Here is a 14,514-nt window from a genome sequence, read left to right on the forward strand (position 1 = left end):
TTGTCCATTTTGTTTGTTTTTTCAAAGTACCAGCTTCTAGTCTTATTTATTAAATCAATAGTTCTATCACTTTCGATTTTATTAATTTCCCCATTAATTTTTAGGATTTCTAGTTTGGTTTTCTGCTGAGGGTTTTTAATTTGATCGCTTTCAAGTTTTTTTATTTGCATTTCCAATTGATTGATTTCTGCTCTCCCTAGTTTGTTAATATATGCACTCAGGGATATGAATTTACCTCTCATTACTGCTTTGGCTGCATCCCAAAAGGTTTGAAAGGATGTCTCACCGTTGTCATTTTCCTTGATGAAATAATTCATTGTTTCTGTGATTTCTTCTCTAACTAAACGATTTTGGAGTATCATATTGTTTAATTTCCAATTAATTTTTGATTTGGGTTTCCACGTACCGTTACTGATCATTATTTTTATTGCCTTGTGATCTGAAAAGGCTGCATTTATTATTTCTGCTTTTCTGCATTTGTATGCCATGTTTCTGTGACCTAGTTTATGGTCAATCTTTGTGAATGTGCCATGTGGTGCTGAGAAGAAGGTGTGTTCCTTTTTGTCCCTATTTATTTTTCTCCATATACCTATTAACTCTAATTTTTCTAAGATTTCATACACTTCTTTTACCTCTTTTTTATTTTTTTTATTTGATTTATCTAAATTTGATAGTGGTTGGTTCAAATCTCCCACTAATATTGTTTTACTGTCTATTTCTTCCTTCAATTCTCCTAGTTTCTCCATTAGAAATTTGGGTGCTATATTATTTGGTGCATACATGTTGATTAGTGATATTTCCTCATTATCTAAAGTCCCTTTTAACAAAATATAATTACCTTCCCTATACCTTTTAATCAGGTCTATTTTTGCTTTGGCTTTATCAGATATCATGATTGCCACTCCTGCCTTCTTTCTGTCAGTTGAGGCCCAGAAGGTCTTACTCCATCCTTTAATTCTGACCTTGTGGGTGTCTACCCGCTTCATTTGTGTTTCTTGAAGACAACATATGGTAGGGTTTTGGATTCTAACCCATTCTGCGATTCGTCTACGTTTTATGGGTGAGTTCATCCCATTCAGATCAAAAACGAGCTGACTGCAGGGTCGCACTACAGATGCTTCTCTTCCCACTGTGACTTGAAGGCCAGAAGGAGCCCAATTTCCTTTCTCCTCCCAACTTATCTATTCCTTGTCACTCTGCTGGGTCTCTCTGATCAACTGGACTTGACCTTGGTCTGAGTCGGAGGCCAGTCTTCGGAGTGCGGGGGGACAAGAGGCAAATCATCTTCTGAGTGCCAGGGAGCCAAGAGGCTCCTGTCATCCTCCCAACTCCAGCCTGTGTCCCCCACACACAGATCTGCCCCAGGCCCTGTTCATAACACAAACAGAAGGTGGGGTTGTTGGAACCTCAAAAGAATCAGGGTTCAGACAAGGAAATTCTCACCAATCTTATGATGGGGGAAAAGGGCAGAGCCAGGGCTGAAGGCTTTCACACACTCCTTCCATTGAAATGGTTTCTCCCCAGGATACTTCCTCTACTGTGATGTCCCATAAGCCGTACTCTCTGCAAGAAAAGCTTCTCTCCTTCATGACCTGGGAAAGAGTTCTCCCCAGGGTGCAGTCTGTGAATCTTAAAAATTCTCAGACTCTACCTTAGAACATTTGGTTAGGACCATTCCCCATTTAAAAACAACGAAGGGACTTTGGTCAGGAATGTGGGAACTCTAACATTACTCCACCCATACTTAGGCATACTTTAGGGGAAGATAAAGTTGTAAACTCCTGACTGAACAATGAAAAGTCCCCAACCCATACTTAAAGTGAAGCAAGAACCCTTAAGCTAGGTCTATTTTTAGATCTAATACAAAGGGGTGCTAAGTACCTATGAAGATCAAATTAAGCAGGCAACTTGCAAAGGACAAGATTAGTCTACTCAGGTGTGAATTACTCAAAAGTTTTAGTCTACTCAGGTGTGAATTAAGAATGGCCAGTCCTTTGGAAAACGTCTACTGTGACTGGTAGAGGTAGAAATTTAGGGGAGGTGACATAGGAGAAAATTTTCTTTAAAAGGAAGGAGCTGGAGGGCTCTGAATTTAGTTCAGCTTGCCAAAGCTGAATTGGAGATTGGGCTCTCTCTCAGTGGCTAAACTTGGGGCAGTTTCCTGAGCTAAACTGGAGAGTCTCTCTGAACACTAGAGTTTTGCTTGGAAGGATCTTGTGGTGAATTGATAAAAGACTGACTAGTCTCTCTCTTAAGGCTCAGGCCTAGGCCATGTTGGCCTAGGCCCTTCATACTATATTTCTCTTATTCTCTCTCCCTTTCCTTAATTCCTTTATTTGTATTAATTAAAATCTCTATAAAACCCAGCTGACTTGGGTATTCCATATTTGGGAATTTTCCCCATGGCGACCACCTTATTTTTTATTTAACTCAAGACACTGTCTTGAAACCATATTTTCACAGTCACAGTTTAAGGCAACCACTCTTTTATCTGTAACAAGTCTGTGATGGTAGCTGAATTGGAAGCCATGGGAGAAGGTCTCACCACCTTCCTTGCACTTACATGGTTCCTCTCCAGAGTGAAGCTTAGAATGAGCAGTCCAAGTTGAACTCCATCCCAACATCTTCCCTTCCCACCTTGGTTCCACTGATAACCTTGCTGAGAATTACAAGAGAAATTCTCACTGAAGCCCTGGAGTTACTGTTCTTGAAGAGTCTCTGGCTGGAAAGAATTCTCTTCTGTTTGCTCACACAGGGAGATGGCTTGGAGTTCCTTCCACATGTGTCTGATCTATGAGAACTCTCTGACAAAGCTCCTCTGGTGTGCACCAGGGGGCACCCCCAGGCCATCCGGATGGATGAAGCCTCATCAATGCCTTTCAGCTGACCCATGATGACACTGTCGGCTTTGTGGTGGTGGTTTTTTATTCAGAGACTTTATTTTCCCCGTCACATTGTGAATCTTAAAAACTACTCAGACTGTACTTTAGAAGATTTTATTTAGCTATTCCCTTATTGTAACAATGGAGATACTTGGTATAACAAGAATCAGGAATGTATTGATAACTTTTAAAATTACTCCACCCTAATTAGACATACTTTTGGGGAAGATAAAGTTGTCAACTCCTGATTGAACAATGAAGGTACTTAACTCATGCCTTATACTAAAGCTAGAACCTTAGGCTAAGTCTATTTTTTGATCTAATACAAAAAGGTGTTAAGTACCTGTAAATTAATTAATTATTAAATTTTAAAAAATTAATTACAAAAAGGTCAAGTAACTTACAAAAGGCAAGTTTAACAAAGAAGTGTGAAGTACTCAAAAGATATAATCTAACCAGAGAAGGTGAGGACCAAAGAAGGTGAGAACTAAGAATGGGCAATCCTGGAAAAAAGTGTCTACTGTGATTAGTAGAGGTGAAAATTTAGGGGAGGTGACATAAGAGAAAATTCTCTTTAAAAGGAGGCTAAAAGACAGTTCCAAATTCAGTTCAGAGTGGATTTGGATTCAGAACTCAGTTCAGGAGATTGAGTTCAGTGGAGGACTGGAGCTTCCTTGGAGACAGTCTCGTGGTGAGTGATAAGACTGACTCTCTTTCCATTAGGCTCAGGGAGGCCACTTTGGCCAAGGTCTTTAAGTACTGCCTGGCTCAGCCTGAGCCAGAGCACTTTAAATTAATTCTCTCTCTCTCTCTCTCTCTCTCTCTCTCTCTCTCTCTCTCTCTCTCTCTCTCTCTCTCTCTCCTTTTCCTCCCCCCCCCATTCTTTTCCTTAATTCCTTCTCTCTTTTTTAATTAAAATCTCCATAATCCCCAGCTGACTTGGGTATTTTCATATTAGGGAATTTCCCATGACGACCAAATTATTTAGATTTAAGTCAAAACACTAAAGTTATCCTTACAACATGTAATAACAATCTTCCACATACGTTTTCTGAAACAAGACCCAAACTGTCTCCTTCCCTCCCCTCTCCCAGCGATGACAAGCAACTTGCTCTGAGTTATACATATATTATCATGTAAAACATAATTCTAGATTGGCCACTGCTGTGAGCAAATATTGTTGTTGTTTTTTTTTTTAATAAACCCTTACCTTCTGTCTTGGAGTCAATACTGTGTATTGGCTCTAAGGCAGAAGAGTGGTAAGGACTAGGCAATGGGGGCCAAGCGACTTGCCCAGGGTCACACAGCTGGGAAGTGTCTGAGGCCAGATTTGAACCCAGAACTTCCCGTCTCTGGGTCTGGCTCTCCATCCCCTGAGCTACCCAGCTGCCCCCTGAGCAAATATTCTTGAAAACCAAAAGCCCCAAATAAATGAAAGTAAAAAATCATCTGCGTTGATCCATCTAACTTGAACAGTTATTTCTCTGGAGGTGGACAGAGAGCATTCTTCATCCTCAGTCCCTCAGACTAGTCTGCGCTCCTTGTATTGCTGAGAGGAGCCGAGTCTCTCACAGTTGACCATCACACAATATTTCAGTGGCTGGGTCCAATGTTCTTCGAGTTCTGCTAATTTTACTCTGCATTGGTTCATGTAAGGCTCTCCAGCTCTTTCAGAAATCCTCCTGCTTAGAGCACGAGAGAGTGCCACTGGTGACCTTTTCTGAGAAACATCCTTCTCCTCCTCATTCTGCAGCCTCGCTGACCCAGAACCTTGGCAGACTCCTCCCAAGTACCAGACCCAGAAATCATTTCTGGTGACTCTCTCCTGGGAAGACTACTGCATGCCACTGAAATCTCCACTTTGGGGTCACCTTCTTGGGATCTGAAAGAAGTAGAAAAGGGGATCCTCTCCTGCACCCATCGTGGCCTACTTAATCCCATCTTCTGCCTCGGTTGTGTAGCAAAAAGACTCCAGCAAGTGATCAGAAGGGTCATGCACCATGATCAAGTAGGATTTATACCAGGGATGCAGGGCTGGTTCAATATTAGGAAAACCATCCACATAATTGACCATATCAGCAAGCAAACCAACAAGAATCACATGATTATCTCAATAGATGCAGAAAAAGCCTTTGATAAAATACAACACCCATTACTATTAAAAAACACTAGAAAGCACAGGAATAGAAGGGTCGTTCCTAAAAATAATAAACAGTATATATCTAAAACCATTAGCTAACATCATCTGCAATGGGGATAAACTAGCTGCATTCCAATAAGATCAGGAGTGAAACAAGAATGCCCATTATCACCTCTATTATTTGACATTGTACTAGAAACTCTAGCAGTAGCAATTAGAGAAGAAAAAGAAAGTGAAAGCATTAAAATAGACAAGGAGGAGACCAAGTTATCGCTCTTTGCGGATGATATGATGGTCGACTTAAAGAATCCTAGAGATTCAACCAAAAAGCTAGTCTCAGTAATCAACAACTTTAGCCAAGTTGCTGGATACAAAATAAACCCACATAAGTCTATTTCTTCTTCCGTTAGTCTAGGCAGTTTATATTTTTGTATATATTCGTCCATATCGCCTAGATTAGTATATTTATTACCATATAATTGGGCAAAGTAACTTTTAATGATTGCCTTAATTTCCTCTTCATTGGAAAAAAAAAATAAACCCGCAAAAGTCATCAGCATTTCTATACATCTCCAACATAGTTCAGCAGCAAAAACTAGAAAGAGAAATCCCATTCAAAATCACCTTAGACAAAATAAAATACTTAGGAATCTATCTCCCGAGACAAACACAGGAACTATATGAACACAACTACAAAACACTCTCCACACAACTAAAACTAGGCTTGAGCAATTGGAAAAACATGAACTGCTCATGTGTAGGACGAGCCAATAAAATAAAAATGACCATCCTACCCAAACTTATTTATCTATTTAGTGCCATACCCATTGAACTTCCAAAAAATTTTTTTTTACTGATTTAGAAAAAAACATAACAAAGTTAAGTTGGAAGAACAAGGGATCAAGGATATCCTGGGAAATAATGAAAAAAATATATATATAGCTTTTATTGTTAATGTTTCTCCCTGGTGTGGATTCTCTGATGTTCAGCAAGAAGGAAACTGTGACTGAATGTCTTTCCACACTTTCCACACACACATCACACTGACTACTTCCAAGGCTTCTCCCCAGCGTGGATTCTCTGATGTACAGCAAGATGTGAGCTCCGACCGAATGTCTTTCCACATTGCTTGCATTCAAAAGGTTTCTCCCCAGTGTGGATCTTCTGATGTTGAGCAAGACTGGAGCTCAGTCTGAATGTCTTCCCACATTCCTTGCATTCATAAGGTTTCTCCCCAGTGTGGATTCTCTGATGTTCAGCAAGATGTGAGCTCCGACTGAATGTCTTTCCACATTGGTTGCATTCATAAGGTTTCTCCCCAGTGTGGATTCTCTGATGTACAGCAAGATGTGAGCTCCGACCGAATGTCTTTCCACATTGCTTGCATTCAAAAGGTTTCTCACCAGTGTGGATTCTCTGATGTACAGCAAGACTGGAGTTCTCTGTGAATCTCTTTCCACATTGCTTGCATTCATAAGGTTTCTCCCCAGTGTGAATTCTCTGATGTACAGCAAGATGTGAGCGCCGAGTGAATGTCTTTCCACATTGGTTGCATTCATAAGGTTTCTCCCCAGTGTGGATTCTCTGATGTACCGAAAGACTGGAGTTCTCTGTGAATCTCTTTCCACATTGATTGCATTCATAAGGTTTCTCCCCAGTGTGGATTCTCTGATGTATAGCAAGATGTGAGCTCCGACCGAATGTCTTTCCACATTGCTTACATTCATAAGGTTTCTCCCCAGTGTGAATTCTCTGATGTACAGCAAGATATGAGCTCCAACTGAATGTCTTTCCACATTGCTTGCATTCATAAGGTTTCTCCCCAGTGTGGATATTCTGATGTTGAGAACGACTGGAGCTCAGTCTGAATGTCTTCCCACAATGATTGCAATCATAAGGTTTCTCCCCAGTGTGGATTCTCTGATGTACAGCAAGACTGGAGTTCTCTGTGAATCTCTTTCCACATTGCTTGCATTCATAAGGTTTCTCCCCAGTGTGAATTCTTCGATGTACAGCAAGATGGCAGCTCCGACTGAATGTCTTTCCACATTGCTTGCATTCATAACGTTTCTTAAGAGAGTGCATTCTCTGATGTCCAACACGAATGGCCCTATGCATAAAAGTCTTTCCGCACTGATTACCTTCACTGGATTTTACCCCAGTGTGAATTCTTTGATGTCCAATGGGAGATGAATTTTGAGGTGCAACACAGAATTCTCTGAAAGCAAAGTTATCGGGACCATGACTAATGAATCTTTGTAGGTTCATTTCTTCCACAGAGAGGCTCACCTCTGTTGGAGTCAGCTTCATTTCAGGTTTGATCTCTCTTTCTAAAAGAAACAAACAGTAAAACACACATATAGAGCAACATATACACATATATAATTGTCTCCTTTCCTCAACTATCAGAACATAATCTGCTTTATATCCTATTTCCTCAGGTAAGAAGAAAAGTCTTCCAACTCAAATGTGCACAATCCATCCTTTGAAAATGCTATTGCCTCAAAGCTAAAGAACAATTTAAATAATAATGAGGCTCTCATGTGATCTCACTGGCTCTTCTTAACAAATCTGGGATTTGGGACAGGGTAACTTTATTACATTCCTAACTCATACCATGACCTCAGAAAGGTTGAATGAGTGACTTGACCCAAAATCCTGGCAGCTGAGACCAAATCCTGTGGCTAGACATTCTCTGCCCACGGTACTAGACTATTCACTTTCAATCTTTTTGCTTTCATTTTCATTGTCTATACATTCAATCCTCTCTTCATAGGTATGACACCACTGGATGCATGTAGACTAAATATTTCTATTTTGTCATCTAGCTTCTCTGTAACCATTATGGAATTCCCTTCATGATTGCTTTCAACTTTATTTTTTGTTCCAGTATCTGAGATCAGATGAAGAAATTCTTCACTCTCTTTTGCATTTATCCAAGGTATAAAAGATTTTGTTCTGTTCCCTACTCCTTGAGAGCAGCCATTACTTTTTTACTCCTACTAAATACAATTTAAACAAAAACATGGCATTTTCCATGTATAAAAATATGTCTCATAGAGTAAGTTGAAGCCATGATCCATTTATAAGGAAATGGGCAAGAAAGATTGTACAATTCTCTTCCTATTTCCCACCTTATATAGATGCTGGCACCTTCATGATATTCTTCTTACAAATTCCAATATGGGTGGTGGTGTACTCTCATTGTACCTCAGAAACTTGCTAGGACTTTTAAGCCTGGGCAAATCACAGGAGCTCTGCTGGTCTCAGGCTCCACAACTATAACATGGACATAATAATATCAAGTGACTCCTAGGGTTCCTATGAGGATCTAATGGGATAATATTCATAAAGTGTATGACACATACTAAGGGCCATATGCAAATGGTGATCCTTATTTTTATCTTTAGAATTTGGATTATTTCCTCCTTTGATGGCTTTTCTACTTAAACTATCAATCTCTTCACTCCTCTAGTTCCTGATTTCCCTGTTGAATTAAATAGATTTTCATTCCCCAACACTTCTATATCCCTGGATCATCTCAGAATGAGATTAGACCTCTGAAAGGAAGTGCTCCTTCCTTTCAGAGCCTTCCCTCTCAGGATTGGCTGCCCTGGAGCTGGGATCTAAAAGGCTTCTACAGAACTGTCAGCATGCTGTCTGCTCCAGCAGACGGTGAGCTCCATGAGGGCAGGGGAAGTCCACTGTAGCCCTTTAGGCCCCTGATAACTTAGCCCAGGACCTGGCACAGAACAAGCCCTCATACTTGTGTTTGGATACTAAAGAGCTCAAAGGAGATAAGCTCAGCCCTCCTGGTACCTGCAGGACACTGCCAAGCCTTTCAGTCCCAAATACTGAAGGGAACTGATAGGAAATGGAGTCCAATAGCATCATCTTACAGATAGAGAAACTGAGGCTCAGGGGTTCAGTGACTTGCCCAGGAAGAATTCCAAGTCGGGTCTTCCTGCCCCCAAATCTAGCCCTGGCTTCACCAGAGCACACAGAAGCCTCTGGTCACCCTGGATCTCCCACACCTATTTTCCCCACCTATACCTGGGCAGCAGCTCCTCAGGCCTTCTTGCTCCAGCATCCACAAGGATTCCCTCTGCTCCAAATAAGAAAGCATGTCTTCTAGGGGAGTTGGAAGCCCTGGGCAAGGGAGAATCAGTCAGGGAGGAGGATGGAGAGAAGTTCGTCACTGAATTGTCTTTAAAGAAAGGCTGGAGAGTCCAGTGACTCCACTCAGAGACTCTGTCCATGGGGTTCCTGCAGGAGTCTGCCCTTACCTCTAAGGTTCTGTAATGCAGGAACCCAGAATAGGGAGTGCCTGTTACCCTCCTGGGGAACCTGGAATGAGCAATAGCCCCCCCCCCCTCCCACCCTGTTCAAGTCCATTCTGGAAGAAACTCCTGAACTCCGAAAATGGGTCCAAGGGTCAGTGTTCTGCTTCAGTATGAAACCCCAGACACAGGAACCTCAAGGGATCACATTTCATCCCATCACCATGCCTTCTCCTTGACACCTCTCCAAGCCTCCTGGACTCTTCTCTTGGGGTGTAGCAGCCCAGCTCATAGACGTGATGGGGAAGCAAGGAATGTGAGTGAGCACATGGTCATTATGTGCATGGCAATGAACTTTATTGCCAGCATGGCTGAAGTTTAGGCGCGAAACCTTGCTTTCCTGTGTCCCACTCACCTGAGGAGTAAAACCCCACCTTCACCTTGTCATAGATTGTATTATCCAATAGGGGTACCCCAGATAACTCATCCATATGTATTGAGGTATCATATAACTGTTCAATATGTATTGAGCTGGCAAGACTATAAATAAACCCGCTCCTCTAAGCTCCGCCCACTGGTTCAGGATTCCCGGGTCTGGCAAGTAGCAACTTCTCCCCTGTCCCTCTTCTCTATCTTTCTTACTAAGGCCTGGTCCTTAGACCAGGCCTGCCTTACTAAGGCCTGGTCATTAGTCCAGGCCTGCCTTACTTCCTCTCTTTCTCCTAATGCTATCTAGCATTATCTACCTCTTGTAGTTCCTAGTCTCCTTTCCATCTGCACTAGCTTTATCCTCTGACCTGTACGGTGTTAAAAGAGGATCATTGGGTGGTTTCAGCCTGAATATTCACACCCAGTGGTCGGAGCTTAGCTGTGGCTCATACAAATAATATTCGTCTACTGACTCGGTTACTCACATCTCTAAAGTCGGCTCGTTCATGCCCTTCGCGGATAAAAACTTCTTCTCTATCTCTATCCTCTCAATTTTCCCCCCCCTTGCAGCCTCTTGCAGGCCGGGAGGCTGCATGGGGAGTCTCTGCCTCCTCTCCTGGGGAACTCAACAATCCTTGTTGGGTCCAATACTGTCTCTCAGTCGGTCCATTCATCTTGACAATTACAGAGAAGGGCAAGCAGGGCCTGTGGGAGGCTTACAAGGACTCCTGGAGGACAGTCTCCCCAGCATTTGGGGTCGGGAGAGGAATGGGGAAGATGTTCAGGGAACCAATCTAGAACCAGAATGATAGGTTTTTAGGGAATTTACTTCAGAGAAGCCTGGACTCAGACCATAGTTTTCCATTACCAGGAAATGAGAGGCAGCCATCAGGAGAGGGGTAAGGAGCTGGGAATCAGAGGCAGGAAGACCTCAGTTTACATTTCACCACAAACAGTTCCTATGTGGGTGCTTCCAAACAAGCCACTTAATTGAATCTATTTTCTCATCTGTAAAATGGGGGTAATTGTGGCACTGAATTAGGAAGATGAAAGTGAGGAAGAAGTGCCAGAAAATTACAGAGAAAACTCTTGATAGAGTGCCAGGCCAACAGCAGGTCATTATAAATTCTTTGTCCCTAGCTTCCCTTCCTTACTGGCTCTGCTGGAGGCTTAGGACAATAGGAAGAAAGACTAAGGACAAATCATCTCTCCTGGGGACACTGAGGAGCTGAGAGCTAAGAGTTTATGCTAGTTAAAGAGAAATAGATCCCCAATAGTAGATCCACCCCAGAGGGGAAGAAGGTGGGAGGAAAATCCTCCAGAACAGTTTTCCCAGAGGGGTTTGGGAGACAAATTACGGGCCAGGGAGAGAAGAGATGGATTCAACCCTGAGATTACTTCTACATCTGAGATTCTCCAACATGCGTCTGATTTCAGACTTCAAGAGCACCAAAGGGAGCCCCCAAGGTCCCATTACACAATGCAAAGTCCTTTTACAGGAGAACCAGGCAGCAGGAGGGCCCTGGCTCTGGGACTCCGCATCCCAGCCCTCGTCTCTTCCTCATGCCTGAAAACTGCTCCCAACCCTGCCTGCTGCTGAGGATGATATTCCCTTGGATGGCAGACTCGGGCAGCAGGGAGAGGCTCCTTACCCACAGAGAGCAGGTTCTGGGTATTCTCCAGCATCACCTCCTTGTACAGCTCCTTCTGGGGAGGGGACAAGAGGCGCCACTCCTCCTGTGTGAAGTCCACAGCCACATCCCTGAACGTCACCACCTCCTAGAGGAGCCCAAGTCAGAGCACAGAGGGCTGAAAGCCACATCACAAGGAAGAGCCCACCTCTTGTCAGTTACAGGAGGAAACTGACCCAGAGAGAAGGGAGGGGCCCAAAATTCCCACCCTTTGTCAATGTCAGAGCCAGCACTAAAAGCTGAGTCTGTAAGAGCCCAGTAGAGGCTTGGGAGGAGCATCTCTAGGATGCTCTGGAGGGAAGCTGAGGAGTTTCTGGTGTGAAGGGGAAATCTTTAGAGGACCTCCAGTGCAGCCTGGATCCCAGGACCCCTCCACCCCCCACCCCCCACCCCCGAGCTGGGATGGAGGTGTCAGTCACATGTCTGTGGCCCTGCTGCTGTGTCCCAGGGAAGCCAGCATTGGTGTGAGAGTCACCAACGTGCCAGAGCCAGAGCCACGGAGGGAGGAGCTACAGAAGGTAAAAGGAAGGAGAGGGGAGGAGGCTCTGGTACCTCCCCTGAAACTAACTGGCTCTCTGGGCTGGGGTTTGTCTCTGAGCTTTCCCGATCTCCTCATCTCTGGCAAGCACAGCCTGAGCAACCTGAATCGAGAAAGAGATCTAGAAAGACTGAGACCCCACTCTCTGCCTCTCTCTCTTTACTAATAAATGCTCATCAATCTGGCAATGAGCCCCCAGAGCATTCTTTACTTATAACACTGTGGAAGGCATGACAAAGGAGAGAAGGTGCTCCACAGAGCTCGGGGACTCAGGATTTAGCCCGGGTGATCTATCCTCAGAGAGGGCTGAGCTGATCTAGGATCATTTACTTATTGATCCTACTGACCAGTAACTGCTTTTGTCTGGTAACTGCCCAAGTCCTACTTCTCTGCCTCCTGACTCAGCTCCACACTCAGCCAGCCTGTAATAGGGGAAGTACAGAATCCAGCTCTTGAGCACTTCATCACTATTCTAGCCTCATTTCAAGGCATTTGCTGGCCTTGGAAGCTTCAGGCGAGCCCCAGGGAGTCAGGTCTAGTCTTTCCACACACCCGACCCATCTCAGACATGGCTGCTTTCCTGCCCAAAATCAGGGTCCTGACCTTGCACTGGACTCACACAAGAATCTCTCCTTAGACTGAGGAGAGGAGCGCTGGGGCACTGCTGGGCCCTTATCATTGATTATTCCAGTCAGTCACCGGGTCCCTGATCATCCCAGCTCTATAACCATTCTATGGCAGACATCACTTACCATGTCTCTTCTTTGTTCTTTGCTTCCCCAAACCTATCAAAAAGATCTAGCCTTCTGCTTAGGGAACATTAACAGAGGGAAGTCCCTGAACCCTTTTATTGACAGGGAGCAATCCCCTGCTTGTCTTCCTTGGAGAGCTGCCTCAGTTTGCCCTTTGGTTAAATTTCTCTCCCAACACCTGCAAATGTGACCATCACAATGCTGGACAGAATGGCAGATGTTCCCTAATGAAGAGGAGTCTGCAGTGTTTTTAGGAAGAGACCCCAAAAGGAAGAGATCATTTGCTTCTTGAATACCCCGAGCAGCAGAAATGCAGGAGGAGTGAATAAAGACAACAGCAGCAGCAGCAGCAGCAGCAGCAGCAGCAGCAGAACACCAGAGAGACCAGAAGGTGGCTTCTTTTAAGAACTACAGACTAGGAGAAAAGGAGGAAGGAAGAAACACAGGAGGGCCAAAGGTGAAGGCAAAGACAGAGGGGATCCTGGGAAGAATTTTGTGGCCTCCTATCTGCTCCAAGAGGATGCTTCATGTGTTGGACTGCAGAACCACAGGGGAGAGAAGGAGGTAGATACAGAGAAGACAGGGACACACACAAGGCATCTCAAGAACCAGAAACTGTCATTTCCATTCCCTCTACATTCAACACCTGTTCTGCCCTTCCAGGGATTCCCCAAGAGGCAAAAGACAGTCCTTGCCCTCCAGGAGCTCACAGCCCAGTGAGGGAGACAATATACAGACACAGGGACACAAAGTAAGCTCTGTCTAGGAGAAATGGAGAAGAATGGAAAGAATGAAGGCACTCTGACTGAGAGGGACCAGGGAAGGTTTCCTGCAGAAACTTTCTAGTCTTTAGCTGGGACTTAGAGAAAGTTCAAAGGGGTCAGTGATATGAAAAGTGGAGGAAAAATATTCTGGACATGAGGTAAAGCCATTGAAAATGCCTGGAACTAGACACAGCCAGATCACACGGTGGATCGAGTGCCAGATCTGGAGTCAAGAGGCCCTGGATTCAAATGTGACCTCAGTCACTTCATAGCTGTGTGATCCTGGGTAAGTCACTTAACTCTGACTTCCTAACCCTCATCAGTCATATTTACGTTCAAACTTGGGAATCTTAAAACTACTCAGACTCTACCTTAGAAGATTTGGTTAGGGCTATTCCCTTATTGTAACAAATGAAGGTACTTAGTCAGGAATGTATTGGGAATTTTAACATTACTCCACCCATATGTAGGCATACCTTAGGGGAAGATAAAGTTGTAAACTCCTGATGGAACAATGAAAAGGCCCTAACTCATACTTATAGTGAAGCTAAAACCTTAAGCTAGGTCTATTTTTATATCTAATACAAAAGGGTGCTAAGTACCTATAAAGGTTAAATGAATCACTAAAAGGTCAAGCAACTTACAAAGGGCAAGCTTAGCAAGAGGTGTGAAGTTTTTATCTAATCAGAGAAGGTGATAACAAACGAAGATGTGAATTAAGAATGGACAGTCCTGAGACTTCCGGGTAAACATGGCTGCAATCTAAACGCGAATCGCTTCCTCTCCCTGGCACTGAGTGAAATGGACTACCTCAAAAGAGACCAAAAATCACCTTTGAAAGAATGGAGGGACTCTCCAGTACCCCACAGAAACAAAGGTATGTGGGGTTTGAACATTTCCACACTAAAAGGAGGAGGAAAACCTTGCACAAAAACGTGAACTTAGCCACCCTCCTCCCCCAGCTCCCCCACCAAACCAGAGTGAGGTATCAGAGCACTCACTAGGACAGCGAGTGAGTGAGGAACATCTCTGTCGGGG

General features: G+C 43.8%; 1 protein-coding gene across 1 annotated transcript; it reads right to left on the reverse strand.

Moving 5' to 3' along the window:
* Window positions 1-2,796: 2,796 nt before the first annotated feature.
* On the reverse strand, window positions 2,797-7,661 carry LOC130455148 (zinc finger protein 501-like). The gene has a single exon (XM_056803539.1). It carries the CDS (start codon window positions 7,399-7,401, stop codon window positions 6,070-6,072), a length of 1,332 nt encoding a protein of 443 aa, XP_056659517.1. The 5' UTR covers window positions 7,402-7,661; the 3' UTR covers window positions 2,797-6,069.
* Window positions 7,662-14,514: the final 6,853 nt, after the last annotated feature.

This window comes from Monodelphis domestica, chromosome 6 (genome assembly GCF_027887165.1).
Source record: "Monodelphis domestica isolate mMonDom1 chromosome 6, mMonDom1.pri, whole genome shotgun sequence".
NCBI classification, from domain to species: Eukaryota; Metazoa; Chordata; class Mammalia; order Didelphimorphia; family Didelphidae; genus Monodelphis; species Monodelphis domestica.

Bases quoted from the DNA above. Each gene is read 5' to 3' on its own strand.
- LOC130455148 (XM_056803539.1), bottom strand. From the start codon at position 7,401: ATGTGTATATGTTGCTCTATATGTGTGTTTTACTGTTTGTTTCTTTTA.